The 21,533-nt window shown below is 43.1% G+C and overlaps 2 protein-coding genes across 4 annotated transcripts in view; one reads left to right on the top strand and one right to left on the bottom strand.

Moving 5' to 3' along the window:
- The window catches only part of LOC116850256 (protein timeless homolog), a 121,313-nt gene that overhangs the window by 32,113 nt on the left and 67,667 nt on the right, over positions 1-21,533 (top strand). The gene's annotated exons all lie outside the window — the stretch shown is intronic.
- On the bottom strand, positions 8,853-12,680 carry LOC116850257 (leucine-rich repeat-containing protein 15). The gene has a single exon (XM_032828301.1). The coding sequence runs from the start codon at positions 12,323-12,325 to the stop codon at positions 9,593-9,595; it is 2,733 nt and encodes a 910-aa protein (XP_032684192.1). The 5' UTR covers positions 12,326-12,680; the 3' UTR covers positions 8,853-9,592.

Genomic DNA, 21,533 nt, shown 5'->3' with positions numbered 1-21,533 from the left:
TTAAACATTTATATTTATTTTGCGCGAGACGCGTTACGACTCGGAATGTAACATGCGACATATTTTTTCGAGCGTAGAAACGTAGTGGCTACGTTAACTAAGTAAATTACGTCACGTAAAATGTAGCTTAGACAAGTACGTGTTTTATGAATTTTAAAGAGAGTGCGCTGCACGATACATCCTCTACATCTAAATGCGAAAGCGCGCCCCTTAAAACTTGAATAATTAAGAAATTGTCATTTGACACGCTAAATCCAGAAACGTCTCCGGCATGAAAATTAATTTGTTGAACTTGATATCGATGTAAATCGATCATGTAGTTGTATAGCTTGCTGAAAGTCAATACCAGATATCAGATATAGAGCTGATCAATTAACCACCAAGAAATTTTACATTCAGCGTGATCGCATTTCGTCCGACGGGATTTTCGAGCGATTCGGCGCTTTCTTTCATCTTCGTGTACATTCCAGCTTGAAATGTAGAGTTAGCCGCAGAAAAAGCATTCACATAATCTCGGGCGCTTAAATCGGGAAAGTACTTAGACGTATGAGAATAGTCGTTTCGAGAATTCCTGTATTAAGGCAATAATCGCAGGGGTTTCCCGCACGTATTAGAAGCCTAAAACGAAAACTTCGTTATCGTCACATTATTTGCGTTCCTACTTCTTTTTTTTTTCGAAAATTAATATGCACTCTCTTCTGAAGCGACGTATGTGTAGTTTTATTACACATCTGTGTGTCCGTCAACTACTCTTCTGCGATATGCTTTGCAATAAAAACGTACTGAATCTTGCGTGTGTCATGAATACACATACATGAGCATGTGCTCTGAGAAAGTACACTCCTAAGCACGTTTACGACAGGGCGAACAGCAATGAAAGTTAAAGCAGAAATTGGTCAATGTGTTTTAACGAAATTTCACGTGCAATTTTGCGCGCGTAATGCATCTCCTAGTATGCAAATTAGTTGGGAAACCGACGCATTTTTCTCTTTTATTTTGTTTACGCGTAGGGTGAAGTTGTGTCGGGTGAATTTGTTTACCTTAAACAACGTGTGTAGTACGTATGTCGTGTGTGCATCATTCTGGGATTTAACTTGGCGCAATCTTTATTTGCGTTACTCTTCAGCGCTCGATATTAAAAAAAGTCGATTCGCCCGGTTTTATCACTTGATGTATCGTTGGGCAGGTCAGGTCGTAAATATTCCTGGAGATTCCGACCTCGGACTTTCGTAATCCTGAAATATATGAGGGAATAAATCGATTGACCGTGCGTATTTTTCGTGGCTCGCCGCAATTTAACAGACGGCAGCAGTTGCATCTATTGCAAAAAAAAAAACGTCGGATCAAATCTCGGCTCAAAGGCGTGAAATTACTTCGATGGCGGCGATGTTTGCACCTATTTCAGCTAGAATATCGAAGTATCTTCTACATCTAAATATGAACATATTAAACAAATTTTATTTTATTTTATTTTTACTTTGCAATATAGTTATTATTATTCGACAGTCATCTTTTTTGCATAATGTATCTTTTAACCGCTTTTTCTTCTAATTCGAATGAAATTACTTACCTCGATCAAAAAATCGCGATGATTTTTTTGTTTAAATTTTACACATTATTTGTTTTATTATTATAGATGCAATTACACTAAAATTTTTCAGTTGTATTGCCTAACAACAGCACTTTGCAATATACACACTGCGGTTTGAAAAATTCAGTAAAACACACAATCGCGAGCATTACAACGAAAGTCGTAACGTCGAAACTGTATTGAATACTCTACCCGATAAAATCGTGGTGTACGTGACAGTAAATCTGTGGTTAGCGGAATCGTCGTTGTAAACGACGTGGTAGCTATTTAAATTACAGGGATGTGTGAAATTGTTGAAACGCGATCGTTACGATATTCTTTCTTTTTCTCTTTCTCTCTCTTTTTCTCTCTCTCTCTCTCTCTCTCATACACTCTCACTCCTCTCCCCTCCCTTTTTCTTCTTTTATTTCAATGACGGTAATAGTAGTCCGTTAATGTATCTAGAAAATCATATTACTTGGCCAAATGTAATTAATGTTATTGCGGAAAGCTACAGATCGCTTATTTTATTACTTCGATCGGACATTTGACAAAAAAGCAGACTTTGCGTACCCTTTTTTGTCTTGATATTTAAAGTTATACATATAATTATCAATTTTAATATGTATTCGTTAGTATTGGTAAATCTATCTTATTAATATTAATTTACTATTAACATTAATTTGTTGTGATAAAGTTGGCACAAATAATATAAAATAGACAAGAGAATAAGCGAAATTTCGCGATATATAAGTAAGCACCAGCAGAACGCCATTACTTTAAGGTCATGGGCATCAATCACAAAGTTTCGAACCTTCTAAAAATTAGCAGAACGGAATTTATATCTACAGTTCTCGACGCGCGCTAGTTAAAAGAGGGCCGCGGAGAATGGGTGAAACGGAAGGATATAGAAGAGGCATTTCCACAACGATCAATTTCAATTATTCCAGCAGTCAGGCAACCTTAGCAACCACCGCGCGAATGTGTGCGCGCGCGAACGTCTACGTCTGCTTACGTGATATTCTCGTTTTCACAGCGTCATTGTAATGCGGATTTTTACGTCGGGAGTGGTAAAGTTATTTGCACGTAAATAATGGAGTCAATTAGTGCAGCTAATTATTTTTCAGAACCGCGGCGCTTAAGCTCGTCAATCATGCCCAAAAAGTATGGTGGAAAATAATGGTCGCTGCGTGAGCGAGCTTTTGAAATATTGCGTATTCAGGAAGGAAGAATTTACATTTATCTGTCACACACGTGGCCGGCGTATACAATTAAAATATGCGTACAAAGGTTTATTGACAATTACATGTATATTCGCTTAATTAATGGGATCGCGCAGCGCGCTTTATATCAGAAATCGCAATATACACACGAGGACGAGATTGTGAATTTGGCTCTTTGGCTTTCGCCGGATAATTCGACCGCGATAAGACGCGGCGATAGTAGTCATAATTTATGCGTTAGCATTTTTGCAATTTTTTCTCGCGTTAATCAAAGAGCGCATCGCCATCGCGTATCTCCGCGTTATAATTTATTAGCGCGACATTAATTGCATATCTCTCCTCACAGCGAGAGGCGTGCGAGATAACGGCCAAGGATGGCAGTTTTCAATCGCACTATGAGCGGCATCATCGGCTCGCGCGTTGGCAAATTTTTTTTAAATATTTTATGAGACCTCTGGAGCGCGACGTCATAAAAAATTTTACGTTTGCGAAACTGATAAAACTGGCATAAAGCTCCGGTGCGTCGCATTAGGAATTTCTTGCAGGGTCGTAGAAAAATCCGCATTGGTCTTTTTTTCGCACGGTTGTCTCACTTGTACTTTGTCTCAAACACACACGTACCTATAAGTTTCCTGAATGACGCTCCGGCGGAAGTATCGTCGTATAAAGTATACTTCCGTGTGGGGCGCGCGAGAATCTTTCGTAATCCACTTCAAATTCCCTTTATTTACCCTTCTTTCGCTGTGATTCCGTTCCAATTTGTTACCAAAATTCTGCGCGCATGCACTTCTCGTTTCTCTCTTGCAAATCAAATGCATTGATTAGAGAATCGTTATCGCAGGCGGCGCGATCTGTTAACCGCTAAAAATCGGCTTGCTCTTCTCCCACTTCCTCCTCTTTCCTTTCCTCTTTTTGTTAAAAAGCGGAAAGAAAATATTTTTGACGTACTAATTACTTACGCGAACGTTGGCGAATATCCGCGTTAGATCGCCACTAGAGTTCTGTGGGCAAGCTAACGCGAGAAGCTCGGAGGCAAATAAAAAGATCACAGAGCTTGCGGAGCGCGCGATCGGAAAGAGCGCAACGAGGAAGAGGGCGGTTTGCGGCGATCGGAGACGCGATGAAGAGGATCTCTGCTTCTCGTACCATGAAGACCTAGTTTACCTTGGCGTCGGTTCTCTCTCCTTTGTACAGAAAGTGTCATAGAGGACGCGGTTCGATCAATGCTACCGCGTTCAGAGAGTTACGTTTCGCTTGCTATCCAGTTCAAACAGCAAACATCCGTGCTGCTGGGCCGGCCGTAGAGATTAGTTCAGCCAACTCTATCTCTAATAATGGATGATTGGTACGAGTCAAGTATTTTTTGTTGTATTTATATGTAGGACGTTCCGCGACTTCCATCGTACGTATCGGAGGAACTTAGGAAACTCCTATTTATTGCCCAAAGACTGTTCGTAACGATATTGAAAAGAGACACCAGGCGTGCAAAACTTTGTTCTATTACGAGTACGGATGTGAAGGAAACACAATGTTTCGACTAAAGATGTTTAAGGTCTTCCTCCGGTCTAATATTTGATCTTTTCACTTCCACGTTACGTGTGCGCGATATTTACAATTTCGACCGTTTGTTAAAACCAAGATCACGATTTATGGAACAACCAGCGAATACTTTTTCGCCAGGTTCCCCGCGTTAATAAAAATTACTTAGTGGAAGTTCGTTACAGTTAGTTATATCACACGTGCGCGCGACATGCCAGCGAAACGAACTTTTCCTTAATTGATAAAAAGTACCCATTGCCTAACTGAGATAACTGCGCGGATATGCGGGCGGTAGCGAGACGTACACGCGCGGCGAAATCGCGCGTACAAATTTTGAAAATGTGTTTTCAGAGGTCCGTTGAATTTACGTATAGTAAATTGTCGCGATAACGTAGATAAGGTGGAACGGCAAGTAAGCGAGTCGATTGAATTCACGGTTCGCGAAATCGTTTCACAATAGATCAACAGACACTACGCGAGCCAATTTACGTAACAAAATATCTCCCGCCTGCGTGACATGGTACCACGTTATCACAGCGTACACAACTATGTACATTTAATCAAGGGCACTTGCGTAAAGTGCGTTTCGCCATATTCATATACGAGTCATTTGATACGCGGCATAGGAGATAACCCACTCGACGATGATAATTAACGCACAAAGACAATTTGCTGCCGTTATTAAGGGATTTAGACAGGCCTCGTTACCGCGGTAAATATTCCATATTTTCGCGCGAAGAGCTGCGCGTTCAGCAAAACTGCGTGCAGATTATCCCACGAATGTCGCGATTTTCAACAGTAGTCTTGCATAAGTAGTCTTGAATAAGACGCGGAAAATACGCGCTAACAACATCTGAAAAATTGAAATGCGCTCTCGCTCTCTTCCTTTTTCCTATTTTCGTTTGATTTTGTCTCATGTGTCTTTCGTATTTGCGCGATCGGTCTTGCGGATTATGAACGATACTATCGTTTTTTAAGCGCGCTTCCGTATTGTAATGATTGTTATATATTGCAACGTAACACGTAGTTTGCAATCTCCCGTCGGGAAATGAGTGATCGTGGTTGGGATCGTAGTGCAATTGAGTTCGAAATTGCAATATGCTTTTTATTGCTCGCGAAATACGAATTGGCGCAGTATGCATGTAATTGGAATTTCGACTATGTTTAAGATTAAAAAATGTGACGTATGCCGTGGGAACACGAATTCAACTCAGTTTCTCACTTATATCAAACGCAAAATCGTATCATGCTATCTTATATTTTTCATCAATTGTATCTTGTCCTTTTCGTATTAGTATATATTTCGTATCAGTGTCTTATTTTATATCTGTTCCGCTCGTGCACGTTTAAATTTGAGGTAAAAATGCTTTTCAAGAGATTGCAATTCTGTTTCTCTCCCCCTTTTTCTCTCTCTCTTTCTCTCCATATGGTATTATTAGCGCCATTCGTGCGGGATATATTAAAAATTCCTCTCTTTCAATGTTGGCTTTCATTTTTGATGATTTTCCTGGTCGAACGAACGACCAGCGGTGGTGGCCATGCTGTTGGGTGCAATAACGCGCACCATACAATATCCCGGCGTGAAGAGAGTAATTGCGCTGGGATCGGTATGCAGATGAGTTCCAAACTGGATTCTGTTTTTCATCGATGAAGTCAATATTACGAAATAGTACGGGCGTCTGGGTAAACCAACGCGCTTGTGGCACAGCTGAGTAGGGATAACGAACTTCTGCAAGATGTTACTGAATTTGCCAGTTCCGTAGCCCTGGGCTGAGGCGCGGGAAGAGCCGCTGTACTGTGATTAAATTTCCTAGTTGTACTTTACGATGGATTATTTTATAGGAAATTTGAACTGAGCCTCACAAGGTTGCGTCAGTCTTCCAGAATCGTTACTATCCAATGTACTTTGTAGGTATTGTTTTTCTTCATTGCCGCCCCCGACTTGTTATCGTTATTCAGAAATTTTCTCGCAGGCCGTCAAAGCGGCAGCGTTACGGATTACCCGTGAAATTACATTCGCGTCAATACGAAGTTTTGCGATTTTGCAGCGCATATATTTTAATGCTTTTGAATTACTTTACAGTGATGTTTATTAATATTTCGATGTAACTATCGTTTATGCATGCTCATCTCGTATTTCAATGAATTGTCGATCATTAAAATTATTAAGTCATCTAAATCCAATTAATTGACAATTTTGATGCCCTGGTATATATACAATTTTTATGGAAAAATCAGCTGCAGCAAGGAAAGGTTTTGAGATTTTAAGCTTGTTTTTTTAATAAATGCAATATATGTTTATCTTATGTACTCAATGTCGCTCACATCTTAATTGAGGTACATTATGCACATTGTGGGGATGTTGATGTGGGTCTGATTAAAATCAAAATCAATGTCTCTTACAAGTCCATTTACTTTTTCAGAGGAAAAAATTTAAATTTTTCATACGAGATATTACTTAGGATCTAATAATAATACTAATAATTAAGGTTTATTTTCTACGAGGTAAGAAGAAGACCCGCAGATAAATCGTGCTTACATTTATCACAGTTAGTTTTCAATAGTTAAAATAATTGTCTTCATCGTTATTAGATTTTGCTTCTCTATTAGTTTGCTTCCATTTGTTATTTTAATATTGAATAAACAGTTTGCAACGTATAATGTTATCTTTATAATTTTGTCAGCTAAATGGTGTAAAAAAAAGCATGTCAGGCACGATAGTAATATTTCTGACATTGTTCTCATCACTAAAATACAGGTCTGATCTATCTTATAATTTATCTTACAAAAAAACTTTTCTGTCTTTCCTTTGATTATATAGGTACTAAGAAGGAAATTAAGTAGAGGCTGGTCTTTGTGTTAATTACTTTTACATGACAAGCAATTAAAAGAATATGAGACTTTTAACTATTAAATTTTAGATGAGAAGAGATGTAATGTGTTTTTCTTTTTCTTGAGATATATTACATATGTACACAAATATATATACAAGATAATTAGCAATAATTTACTTACCTGCACATTTATTGTGACGTTAATTTTCAGTTATTGATTTTTTTCAAAATTATCTCTGATAAAACGAAATTTTAACTCGACTCGAAAATATCGTGTAATTCGTAATAAAAACAACGTAAAAGCACGAATTGATAGACTTATCCTGTTATGATACATAATCAAGATTGTTGTTCAAGATTTATCCTATTTCAAGCACATATGTTTCTGCAATGTACATACATATTATCAATTTTATAAGTTAAAATGTTTACCTTGCTGTAGTAGTTGCTACTGATGTAGTTTATTTTCAGAGTATTTACATATGGATATATCCACTCAATGTTCATTCTGCAGCACGATATTGCAGCATGCACAGGATATCTGTTTCATGTGTAAAGAATATAGGAAACAATATTTCGACGAAGGCAATGAGAAGAAAAATCGATAAACATACATCTTTGTACATCGGTTTATTATTATAGCGGTATTTTGACACTGGTTATTTTAAGAAAGATAATATTTAGCCTCTTCGCTATTTGTCTATCTGCGTTCTCGCTCGCGCGCGCGCTCTTTTTCTTTCTCTCTTCCTTTCTCTCTTTCTTTCTCTCTTTCTCTTTCTCTCATATTCTTTCTTTCGTTTTTGAATTTGTTAAGAAGTCTTGATAGCTCACCAAGCTTAGTGGAATTAAGTACGGAAGCAACGTTTCTGTACATCCCATTTTACTGAATTCAAGAACGGTTCTCGAATATTTTCTCTCTCTCACACACACACACACTCTCTCTCGCATTCTATCTCGCTCTCTTTCTATTACACTCGACTCTCTCTCTTTTTTCCTCTCTCGCACACGCATACGCCGTTCGATAAAAGTTATTTTCCGTCTAACAGTCGCTCTCGCTTCCCGTCCGATTTTGCCTTTCAAGCATACTATTTGCCATCGTAAATTTCTCGCCCCCTACATTCCGCGTTATTTTGGCGCTGGCCTACCTGTTTCTTCTATCTTTCTCACTACCATTATGCACTCTCCCTACTTTTATTACACTCGCACTTCATTTCAGTCACAATATAGTCTTCTCAGGAATTGAGCGTACCGCGAAGAGCCGAGCTCTTGAGACGCGGCGTGTAACCATTATTATTGTCACTGTGTTCAATTTATCGGTCCAACCCCAGCCAATTAGCTAAATCGGTAAGCCGCTCGACCGTAATCATTCGATCATGACACGTCTGCGATGACATTTGATCGTTCTTATCCGCGCGTCTCATCCTACGAGTGGCGTTTAGCATGAAGAAGATTGAGGTTTCCCCGCAGCACATCGATATTCCGTAGCGTAACGTTCGACACGCCGAAACCGTGCCAAAATTTTCCCTCATAATTTTTCTCCGAGTCCCTAGCTTGTAGTACACGTTCGGTATTTCCCCGCGGACGTCGCGCGTCACAGTTCCCGATGTGTTTATATACGTCGGAATTTGTATGAAATGGCGCGGTGAGATCCTCGCTTCTGCTCCCAACGTCTTGACTGCAGCGCTCGACATCTTCGCTGTCGTCGGTAAAATTTAAACGGTGTTATCGTCGAATAAGTTTCACGGAATACACGTATTGTCGATCGATGATACTTGGGTGGTTTTACCTTTACCGCCACACGCCCCGTTTTCAAGAGACTTGATAAGCCGGACACGCGAGATTGCGGAGAGAGTAGAACTTTACAAGTAACACATTACTTTATATTCGCGACAGACACTCGTGACGAATGTCTGTCTTTCTAATTGTGCACTGCAGACATCTCCGACGGTCTCGATACTCTCTTGACACTAGAAACTGCCGCCTTTTTATTTTTCGCGGATCCCGTAGCTTCCAGTCACGCTCGAATAATCTGTTATTTTTACGGGTATTGCTCCGTAATCCGTAACGTATTGGCGGTACCTGAAGTGACGTGAATTAGCTCGGGGAGTATCTCGTTCCCAACTTGGACGTTCAGCCCCTATTCCGTGGTTCCCCCGCAAATCAGGGTCCTTCCAACTTTCCGATTAACACCTCGATCGTCGCGGCCGGCGAATCCACTTCGATTCCGTCATCATCACAATAACAAGATGCACACGCCCGTCGAGATCACACCGATACGATTATTTCAGGATCTTCCTCAAACACACATCAATCAGCCGTGACCTCGTCGATTGTCGACGAGGTGTTATCGACGCTTCGCCGTCGCGGTTACCGGTGGTTTCCAGTCGCTTGTCCCTCTCGAACAGACGAACATATTCCGACTCTGGTCACCAAAGTTCCGTGGTGGGTGTCAGAGTGTGCACTTCAATGTTCTCGTGGCGATGATACCTGTCCGTTCGGTGGACCGTCGCCCTACGCGAGAGAACGACGGAGAGCGCCGCGACGGCGCCCAGGGCAGCGCCGACTAATACTAACATTCCAGGATGAGCACCTGCGGACAGAGCGTCGGACACTCGAGCACCGGAATCGGTTGCCCGACCATTCAGTTCTTCCGCTATTGTGTTAGAGCCACGGTCATCCAACACCGCGTTCTCCTTGGTCGCGTTGCTTATTCTTCCCGGATGATTCTCGACCGCTTTCGCATCCTCGTCCGTGCGCTTAGGTCCGAGCTGCGACGAGGACTCCGGAGAAATGATTTCGTCGGGTAACGCGGCGAGTTTGCTCATCTTTCCGTTTCTTTGCGGCCCGCGATCAGCCCGGTTATCAAAAGTTTGCGAATACGTCTCGTCCTTCACTTCCAAAACGGATAGTTCGAGGTCGCTCCGCCTTCGTGAGACCGGTTTGACGGGCCGCTTGATTAAATTCTGATCCATCAGGACGCGATTTGTTTTATCGCTCTTCCGACCCGGTTCCCGGCTCGTCCGCGTCGTGATCGACGACGTGACGTTACGGAAGGACGTCGGTGCCTCGTAGACTCGCGGTTTTTCCACCGGGGCGGCTTCTGCGAGGAGAGTGTCTAAGTCAGCTGCAGCCTCCGCTTTCGGTGCGGCTTCCGTATTTACGGACGACAGCGTGGGAAGATCCGTGACGTTGTGATCGGAATTCGCGCTGTAGATATTGGAAGACACCGTGACGTTTGGCAGATCAGTATGCGACGCATGTTCGAGCGTGAAGACGGCAGATAGGGTAACCGTGGTGCCCGTCGTGTCACTGTCCGCGGTGGTTGGGAGGACGGAGTTCGGCGGCGGCGGCAGTTCGTACAAAAGTAACCCCGCCAATTTCCGCGGGCTGGTACATCGAGCCGGTTGAGATCGTTGCTTGGATTCGCGGTGTTGCCTCACCCACTCGCCCAACCAGTAGAGATCTTCCGTGCAGTCCCAGTCGTTTCTTCCCAAGCCGAGGAAGCGCAGCTGAGGCAGCATGTACGCGAGGTCGGATCTGATGGTGCTGATGTTGGTTTGCGACAGGTTAAGCTCTATAAGGCTCTTGCAGGCAGACAGCGCGGCATCATCCGCCAATAACAGCTCCGCCAGAGCCGGACTTCGCGACACGTCCAGCATTATCAGCCGCTCCGGCGTCGGTACCGGGAACGCCATATCACTTTGCTCTTCTTGATGTCGTCGAAGCGAAGCCAGCCCCGACATCCGGAGCTTGGCCAGATTACTGGGTCCACTTAGGGTATTAGTCGGTAACGCTTTGATAGGATTATCGGATAGATCGAGCTCCACGAGCAGGGGCAGTTGACCGAGCGCGCCCACCTCGATGACGCTGATGTCGTTATCGTTCAGTATCAACGATCGCAGGTTGTACAATCCGTTGAGATCGTCGAGCTTCAACGCGGTTATCGCATTTCGCTGAAGCTTCAGTACCGTTAGGCTGCTCGGCAGACTTCCGGGCACCTTCGTGAGAACGTTGCCGGACAGATCGAGCTCGTCTAACACCTCCAGCCGTCCCAGAGCGTCGTTCTCGATATCCACGAGATGGTTGTCGGCGATGTCGAATATACGTAGCAAGGGATAGCTATCCAGATCACCGCTACGAACAGTAGTCAATCTATTCCCGGCGAGCCTCAGAGCCCTGACCGATCTCGTGAGAGCGGCCGGAACTCTGGCTAATCCGGTGCGGGATGCGTCCACGGTCTCGAGTCGTCTACCGGTGCCTAGCAGTAAAGATACGTCTCTCTCTCTCAGCGGGTTCTCCGCGAGTCTCAGGACGGACAGCCCCGATAACGGCTGCAGCGTTCCCGAGGCCGCCCGAGCCAATCCGTTTCGCGAGACGTCGAGTTCTCTCAATCTGTCGAGACTTTCGAACCACCTGGCGCCCAGAACTTGCAGCTGGTTACCACTGAGGTCGAGTTTCTGCAGGAAATATAGCGGCGTGAGCGCGCTATCCGGCAAGTCCGCCAACCTGTTGTCCGACAGATCGAGGAATTCCAGTCGGTCCAGACCGCGAAACGCGTCCTCGTCCACCATACTGATCGCGTTTTTACGTAAACTCAATCTCACAAGTCCGACGAGCGTCCTAAATGTCCCGACACTGATGTCTGATAACGAGTTATTCGATAGATCAAGGCATGCCAGCTCGCTCAGATTCGTCGTTCGTATCACCAGCACGTCCCTCAGTCGCAGCAAATTGTTGCACGACAGATTCAGTGCCCTCAAGCGCTCGAAACCGTGCCACGACGCGTTCAAAGACACCAACGAACAATTTGTCACCGCGAACTCGCTTAAATACGGCAGAATCTCCGTCGCGCGCGTCCCCTCCACCGACGTATCGTTCGTCTCGAGATCCACCAGGGTACCAGTCATCTCGAAATCGTTCGCCAACTCAACAGCCTCGAGCTCGTCGAAAAAGACAGTGATTTCAGAACTATCGACGCTGTCCAACGATAAACTCCTCGCCCCCACTGGTATCTCCGACAAACCGGGTGCGCGTCCACGACAGGATACGTCCGATAGTACCGGTGCGTTCTTCTCGATATTATTCTGATGACACTCGCAAAGGTCTGGACAGGCGGAACCGCTCGCCATCAAGGCGAGCAGCATCAACGGAAGCCACATCGCTTCCAAGTCGACGTCTTCACATCTCGGCCGTTCGAAGAAATCTCGCTACGTCGCTCGTCCGCTGGACTGAGTGACGAAACGTCGTCGACGATGATGACGACGACGGCGACGACGACGACGACGACGACGGCGACGACGGTATCGGAGATCGCGAAAACGCGTGCAACCGCGAGTTCATCTACGGCGGAATTGACGCGCGATCGACGTTGCTCGCTATCGACGATGATGGATGCCGCCAAAAGCGTATACGCGTATATACGGATGCCAATACCGGTGGGTACTATCAGTCTCGCCGAACGTGATGTCCATACGAAGGACTGACAAACACTGCGGCGCTCGACTCGTAGCTGCACCCGCCACCCTCCGTCGTTTCTCTCTCCTACCCGCGTTTCGTCTTCCTACCCTTCCGTCGGCTTCGTTCCCTCTCTCGTTCTCCCTCACCGTCGATCCCCCCTATCTTCTAACTCGGCTCTGTGTGCCGCCACCTACAACCATTCCACCCTCTTCCGCCGTATCTTCCCCCGTATATATCCGTCTATACAGATATACAGCATCACCACCACCACCACCCTCACTCTCACCACCACCACCATCACCACTACCACTACTATCAGCACCACCACCACCACCACCACCACCACCATCACCACCGCCACCCCCATCGCCACCACTACCGGCAGCCGTCGCTTTTGCTCTCGAACTCGATAAGGGGTGCGAGCGCGCTTGCGTCCTCTGACAGCGTACTGACGCGTAGAGCCGGTATCCTGCGATTCACCAACTACCCTTGCTACCGGTCGACCCACTAGATGCTTCCTAGCGGATTCCTCTCGGCTTTCTCTACGCTGTTGTTCCGCTCGAGTTCATTTTGACTCGTTCCCTTTCTTAAATTGCGATAACTCTACCGGAGCTGCCCTCAACATTTTTCAATAAAACCGGACGTGTATGAGGGTCCTTTTATGAAAAGGGTAGCTTTTAGCTTTCTTTGTGACTCGTCGCGGTAATAAGACGTGATAACACTCTCTCATTTTCTTTCTCTCTTTCTCCCTGTGCGATGGCTGATGCCCAGCTTGGCTTACACACATGGCACACAATACAATCGCGGGACAGAATCAACGTTAGCGTTAATGATTGTGTCGTATCGCTTCGCTCGTTTAAACATTTATCGCAACCGAATCAGCCAAATGGAGCGGAAACGCACGTGATTTACCCCTTATCCTCAGAACAGCCGTGAAGATCGTGCTCTCGCAAATATTACAGATACTCGTTAGAACAATAAGCACGCAGGAAGTTACTAATCCAACTAAAACTTGGCCCGTAGTTTCATGAGTTTCAGCCGTCGGTGGGCTTTCTTAGATTCGATTCGCGTGTCGAGGTTACGGAGGTGCAAAGATGCAGTTCTCACGGAATAAGGTGAGAGGTCAGATAATCTCTTCGCACGCTCACAGCCACGTATATACGCCTCGGTGCAATATCATTATTACGGCGTGTGCAATATATACGACTTTTATTCGTCGTTCCGTCCTCGAGCTCGTATCCGTTGGAGTATTATGTTAAAATTTTGCAGGATAATTTTTTTTTTTTTCGTCAGCATCCTCGCGCAGCGCGTCGCTGTCGTTACGTCGTAACAGTTCGAGCCCCGACGTCCATTCTTCCCGCCAACGTGAATACCTTAATTTCTGCGTGTTTTTAGTATGAACACTCCGAGACATTTCCTCCGGGCCACTGACGTGTATGTAGCCAAAACAACCTAATTGCAGCCGACGTATCTCGTAAAGGGCTCCGCGACGTACATTTATACGCACACCCGGTGTGCAACACGAGTGCATGCATGCATGCACGTATCCGCTCGCGCGTCTAGTTCGTCGAGAACACGGGGGATGCTTTCGGGTTCCATAAATTCGTAGCTCTGTGTCTGTAATCCCTGCGGCACCGGCGTATTACTCGCCGGACTCGCCGAGCAATCGAACCGCAATGATCTCGGTATAGCCCCGGCACCTTCAACGTTACTATATATCGAATTGCCGATCGCACTGACGTCGTTACTATTATCGCGGGGTTAAATACTTGAGCCGCCGGACTTAAAGAGAAAGAGAGATCCAGCCACGGTGGCCGATGAAACGGCGCCGTGAAACTGTCGTAAGATATCGAGACGCGGGGAAAGCATAAAAGCTAAAACGGTTATCTGCTCGACCTCGCGAAAATCTGTAGATAAATCATCGATTAAAGGAGATCTCCTGGGACGGAATAACAATCGTCACCTGCCGTCGGGAAAATATCGAGGTTTGTTTTATGGATGTATTTGGAATGAACGTGTCGAGCGTGCCAAAGTACGACACATATTTCGGTATACGCGGCACTTCGTGTCAAAGATATAAATATTGTATTTCGCCCGAACGGAAATGTAGTTGTACATCGTGAAGAAAAAAAGAAAGTTCCATAGGGACGGATCATGCTTTCAATTTTAAGATCGAATTTTACAGCTGTCGTACGTGATGAATGTCGAGGCAGTGTTAAAATCGATGAGATATCTTTAATAGATTTTCAGTAGTCTTAAGGGGCGCTGCGGAGAAGAGAGGAGAGACGAAATTTTTACCGACAGAATACTGACCTTTTTCTGCACAGACCTTTTTATGTCGTATTGGTTGCACAGAATTACAAAGGCTTTTATACGTAATAAAAGTATGTGCAAAAATGAATTACTCTGTGCATTGCTCTTTATATATGTGATAAAAATGATAAAAATTTTCAAAATTAATATTTCGAGCTATCATTTAGCGTAATATTTGATACAAAAGTTTTGCAGCTTATACATATGAAGCGTGTGTTTGCTCTGCTCGGGAAATTTTCAATGAATATTACTATACTTTTTTATAACTAAATTTATAGGTTTAAAAATGTACAAAGTGTGCAGAAAAATTTCTACATATGCATGGCTAGATTTTCCGCTAAATGCGATAAAATAAAGCAGCACACACTGAAAAGAGGATTTATTTGACGAAACCAAAGTTTAGTTAAAATAGGATCAACCAAATATTTGGTAATTACAGCCAAAAAATACAAGTAAATATTTGATAATTACAACCAAACGATTTAATTGCAATTATCGAACATTTGATTGATTCCATTTTAACTACACGGAGAAAAAAGATTTGGTTGAATTAACCAAATATCTGGTCGAATATGAACGATCCAGAAATTCCGATTGAAGTAACCCGAATTCTATTCAAGTTAACAAGATTTTTGGTAGACTAACTAAACATGCCTGGTTATTTAACCAAACATCTAATGTCTAATGTCATGTTAAATAACCAGACATGTTTGGTTAGTCTACCAAAAATCTTATTAACTTGAATAGAATTCGGATTACTTCAATCGGAATTTCTGGATCGTTCATATTCAACTAGATATTTAGTTAATTCAACCAAATCTTTTTTTTCCGTGTAGATTTTGGTTTCTATATGTACAAGAAGCATGGAAAGGATAGAGTGATTGTGTCAGTGACAATCGTCCCTACGTTATCGACACTTTTAGAATTCGTCATCTAGCGTGTCCTTAACATTAGAGCAAAAATGTCCGTGCAACTTTACATCGATTCTAACGAGGCTACTATGTATACATAGAAAGATTCAAAGCCTACGATGAATAACACTGTTGCAGCGTGAAAGTTCGCCAAGAATTGGGTAACGAATGCGCTCGCGTTCTTTTTTTTCCTTTTTAATTTCGAAGGAAGAAGTTTCGAGATTGTAAGGGTTTAAAGGTTGGCTATTATTTCCGCAATGCAACTTTGCGCCGTCTCGAGCTAAAGTTGCATGTGTTTGATAAGGAAATTAAAAGTTATCCGTGCAATGTTGCTCGATATAAACGATTTCATTGTGCACACCAATATTGAATCTAGTATACGCTCTTTAACTAACAATACACCCCGATTAAGTGCTATATAAATTGATTTTAAAAATCCATGTCATTTCGATGTCGGTAGTTGCGCAATGATTTAACTACTCTAAGCGGCCGTAGAATATCGATGAGCCGACATGTACGACTCGACAATTCCACCAAATACCAGAAATTTCCGACTCCCTCGAGTGCTTGGCACGTTACATTCGAGAGGTACGAATAAACATTGCGATTATATAACTATTGTGATACGTTCTGGACGATTTCACAGCAAAGTTCCATCCTATTCGCGCGCGTGACGCTAGACTTCTTCGTCTATTTAAAGCATATAAAAATCCGATATATATATGTTTGTTTCGATGTAATTTTTTACTTAATTTGATGTAATAATTTTTAGTAATTCCCATGTACGTTGATTTATATCTGTTCGCAATTACATTAATTTATTATGTGTTTATCGCAAGTATTCATCACATTAATTGTACTTAATATGATAATATTAATTGACTTAATATGATAATATTTACTAAATCACGTATCGAACATATAGATTTGTATCTATTTTTAATTATACTTGAACACTATCGTTTATTATTATATTAGATAATTACAGTAGAGCGTGTTAAAAAGGACCGCACAATTATTTAATACATTTCTTCGCTGCGCGATAGAACTTACCTCAATAGTATCTTTTATATTTTGTGAGGACATTTAAAAAAAATAACAGCAGAGAAAAAGAATACACATGAAAAATGAAGCGTCTTTATTACAATGAAACACGTCACCGTGACGTTTGTCGCGACGACCACGCTCATTTTTCACGTCTATTCCAAACACTTTCGTCACACTCATTAAGGAACTCAACTACGTGTGACGTCGAATTAACAATCCGTCCGAACGTGTCCGGAGTTTCGTGTTTTCCTCGTGTACGCGTCATTGTGCGCGGAAGGGGTTGATTGCTGGGTGTAAGTGGACATCCAGTATGCGGTGGAGGACAGTCGGGGTGGTAGAAGGAAGCGGCGCTTGATAAGGGAAATTTTCTTTCGAGCCTGCGGTGCCGACCGACATGTAATTTCCCCGGAATAGAGGACGGAATCCTGGCTCGGATACTGCCCGCACGGGTTACAAAGTTACTTTTACGAGAGTAGTGGGCAAATGTAAATGGGGCCGGTGAGCGGCGGCGGCGTAGCACGAGCGAGCGAGGGAGCGAAGCGTAGGGACCGAAAAGGGAAAATGAGAGAAAGAGTGGAAGGAACGCAGAGGCGATGTGGAACGAGAAAGGAGGGAGGGGAGGGAGGGAGGGCGACGAGAAGAGGACGAAGGAGCGCGGGATGGAATAAAGGGGATGAGACTGTCGGAGTTTGTAATTGCAGCGGCTTTAACGCGCTGCTGATGGCCGATGGCACCCGGGACTGGGGTAATGGTCTGCACCAAATGTCTCTTCTTGCGAGAGGAGAGGGAGAGAGAGGGCGAGAGTGAATGAGAGAGAGAGAGAACAGAGACGCAGGAAAGAGTATTCGAAGAGACATCGGAAGAGTGTCGGAGACACGTGGAGTCTCGTTTTCTCCGTTGTCGATTTTGTGCGCTTGTTCTTTTCCTCATCAATTGCGGATCGATATGGATGTTCTTGTAGTCCTTTTACCTTAGAACATTACAGACGTTTGAGGATTAATAAGTTTACTCATAAGGTGGAGGTGTGTGAAGAGTCGAAGCCCGGGATCCTCGAATCTTGATACGTAAGGCTGCTCTCGGAGTCGAAGAGGCAGTCGATGATGCAAGCAATTTTAAAATAGTAGTGGTCGTAACTCGACGCTGTGCCGGCAATCGATGTGGGCTCTTTCAGTGAGCTTTGTTTTATTTCTTATTTTATCCTCTGTAAATTCTATCGATAGTTCGAACCCACATATCATATTTTGATAAACGTTCGTTTCAGTTTATTCTATGTCTTCGTTAAGCTTGATTGTTGGGAGACTGTTTTTATCAATACGCAATGTGTACATAACATGTTGAAACTTGACTATACAAGTATGCTACGCTCGTTTGTTTTTTTTTTCAAAAAGGTTACCTGCGCGGATCGCGAATTTTTATCTTTCTACTCTTCACAGTTGGTTGACGATCCGAGCATTGCGAAAACGTTCAGTCCTCGGTGTGTTCACAAATAGATCCTTGGCTGAGGTATGAGTCTCGGTAAGAGCACCATGAGCCACTTTTCCATAAATATTTAAAGCGTCCGACACAGAGCGTTTAAGGGGGAAAAAAGTTCACAAGTTGTCTCCTGTATATTTACGTACGATTCATTACCCAAGAGAAAGTCTCTCTTTCTCTCTCTCCGCTGTTTTGCTCGAGTACTTAATTCGCCATTAGTTTGTAGAAGCGCTTGTTCCGTCAGCGTATAATTGTTTCGAGTGGCGTACGCGCAAAAAAAACCTTCTCAGCGCGGCCCGGGGTGAGAATTATTCCGAGCTCTTTGGCGCGCAAATTCGGCGCACGCTCTCGCACATCGCCATTGATCCGTTGTTCAATGTCAGTATCTCAGACGCCTCACCCCTACTGAAAGATTGATAAAGACAATTTAAAAGTTGGGCACCCTTTCCCGGCATCAATTCCAAGAATCCACGTTGATCTTACGATACCCAAGGAAATAGAAAATTCCTGATCTCAAAGTAGGACGCGGTCGGACGGGAAGAAAAGGAACGAGGACGTGATGGCGAACACGTCGTGGTTTTTTTTGGGGTTTACGTGGTGCAGGAAGTCACGCTGGAGGACGGACGATAACGGGTGTGCTCGTAAACGTGAACTCCTCCATGACGTATCAATGTTTCTATTCCCGTGCTAACTATTCCGATTTATTTGCGATCTCTGCTGTCCACATTCAGCGTCATTAAAGGTGGAAAATAGGCTTCCCACGTTGACCTGTTTTTCGGATACACGTTTAAACGTTTAGCGTGTATCTGTTTAGAAACGTCTGATGGAAATCGTTTCGATATAACTAAATGTTTAATCGTTGAAACGGATTCTGCAATGCGTATTCTCTAAAGTACAATTAGTGTATTCTTCACTAAAATGTGCTATACCTATAACTGATGGTTTAGGTAAAACTATAGCACTGCAATAGATAAAATCTTGCTAAAAGAATCAATTGGTAGTAGCGAATGTTCCTATTATTGATGCAGTTTGCAAATACAAACAGTGTCGTTGCACTCAAATCGCGTGGAAACCTGTAATTCCATCGCTACGAACGTAGAATGTTGAATTTGACGCAGCAAATATAACGAATTTGTAGTGCACAGATTATATACTAAAATTGTTTACTTCCACTGGTCAAAATCAGAGCGAGATATAAGATGAAGCAGTAAAGCGGGAATATTTTCATTGGAAATCGGTGAATATTCATTTATTATCAATGAAATGTTCCTTTTACTGATTCAATCGAAAACATTTTTACTGATTCACTTTAAGTGAAGAATATATACATATATTTGGCAACACAAGTTGTAATTTGACAACTGCTTACACGACTAGTCATGCGAAGGAAACAAACACATGCACGCGGTGTGATGTCATTGTTCTCCTTGGTTTGCACGATTGCCAGAAAGAGTCAGTGACTTTAAACGGGTATAGAAATAAACAGATTCAAAGTTAATAAAGAGAGTAAGAGATTTCAAAAACACATGCAATCACTTTATCATACGTATCTATTAATCGTATGTATTAATATACGTTTAAATTTTTTTTTTCGTTTAAACATATATAGAGTTAATATAGAGTTCTAGTAGCAGTGGTGTCTAATGATCGCGAAAGTAAATACACTCGCACATTCGTCTTTAGAGCAATCTTAGTCCCATTCAGAGGAGAGATATAGTATACCGCACATGCGGTGTTTCTCGTCGTAACCGGGATGGAGCTTTAATGCGTGCGGACAGGAAGTCGCTCTCACCATTTCGATGCGCGAAGTCAGGCAACAAAGAGTAAGCCAGCATGAAGCGCTAAGCGACGAATGGCAAGTTGCAGTTTGCAAGTGCTGGCTGTTCTCGTAAAGTCGTAAACGTGTGTAGCGACATCACCGGTAAGACGATCGTTGTTGCCTGCAAGGCAAATAAAATTCTAGGCGTCGCCGGGCTGATGTTGAGTTGTTGGAAAGACGTTAACGCTTTTTCTCTTACCAGCAACTAAGGGTAGCAACGATCGCTGAAGTATCGATCTTGAGCGAATAGCGTTGTTTTTTTCCCTTCGACGATGTCGCGAACCGTTGCGTTATAATATTGAAACGACGTGTCGTCACACCAATTGAATTTTCTAAACTTCATTTATAGTCATCTTCATTTGTGTGAAAAAGAAATTACTCTGCGCCCATCCACGGGCTCATATTTAAATGAGGACACTTATCTTGAAATTTATTTTACGATCTAAAATTTTTTACACTCCGCGGTTAAATATTAGCGTGAAAAACTGCTACGGAATTACACTTTTATTCCGGAGCACCAAGAATCGCGCGGGAAGCGGCGCCTTAGATTTACGAGGCTTTGAATTTCTAATCAGGTGTTGCGACGTTTCATCCCGACGCTGGTAGCTAGATCGCATCGTTAATAAACGTAACATTGTTACTCGAGTAGACGCGAGCGCAGATTTTAGCACGTGTAATACGGGCGATCCGTAGCAGCCGGAACACAAGACAGATACAAATGCGCCCGGAGATGAGTAAGAGAGAACAAAGGTGTCTGGGGGGTCATTTGATATCTCTAGATAAAATAGGACCGGCGGAATGGCCGGGAGATAAAGGCGATGGTGGAAGGAAAACTGCGGGTCGCAGAGAGATGTGTGTCAGGAGGTACAGAGCTGTTCTTGCAGCTAAACGTGTACGCGCGTACAAGTTGAATCTTTCCTCGCTCTGCTTTTCAGAGACGCGTCAAGCGCTACTCCAAAGGGATCGCGAGCATCCCCCGGCTGAAAATCCGATTGAGAAAATAAACGAAAGATTATATCCTCGTGTGTATGTGTGCGAGATTTGAATGATTTATATGATTTAATATCTATCATATATATACATATATATATATATTTAAATATTTATTTATTTATATGTATATCGAGCTTTCAGGGATACATCGTATATAAGAAAATATCTATATTTACATTGTGTAATATTGAAATTGAAACAGTATAACATTAAGATGTCGATAAAGACGATCGTCGCAAACATAGTCATGCTATCCTTTTCGTATTTCTTGTACATATAGATCTTGTATAAATGTGCGCTTTTCTGTTTAATCATATTTAGAGAAGAACATAATTAAGTACACATAAACATCTT

This window comes from Odontomachus brunneus, unplaced genomic scaffold, assembly GCF_010583005.1.
Source record: "Odontomachus brunneus isolate Ranch 3 - 2012 unplaced genomic scaffold, Obru_v1 Obru_scaffold_140, whole genome shotgun sequence".
Lineage (NCBI taxonomy): Eukaryota > Metazoa > Arthropoda > Insecta > Hymenoptera > Formicidae > Odontomachus > Odontomachus brunneus.
The sequence above is the reverse complement of the archived record's forward strand: the minus strand, read 5'-3'. Positions and strand labels throughout refer to the sequence as shown.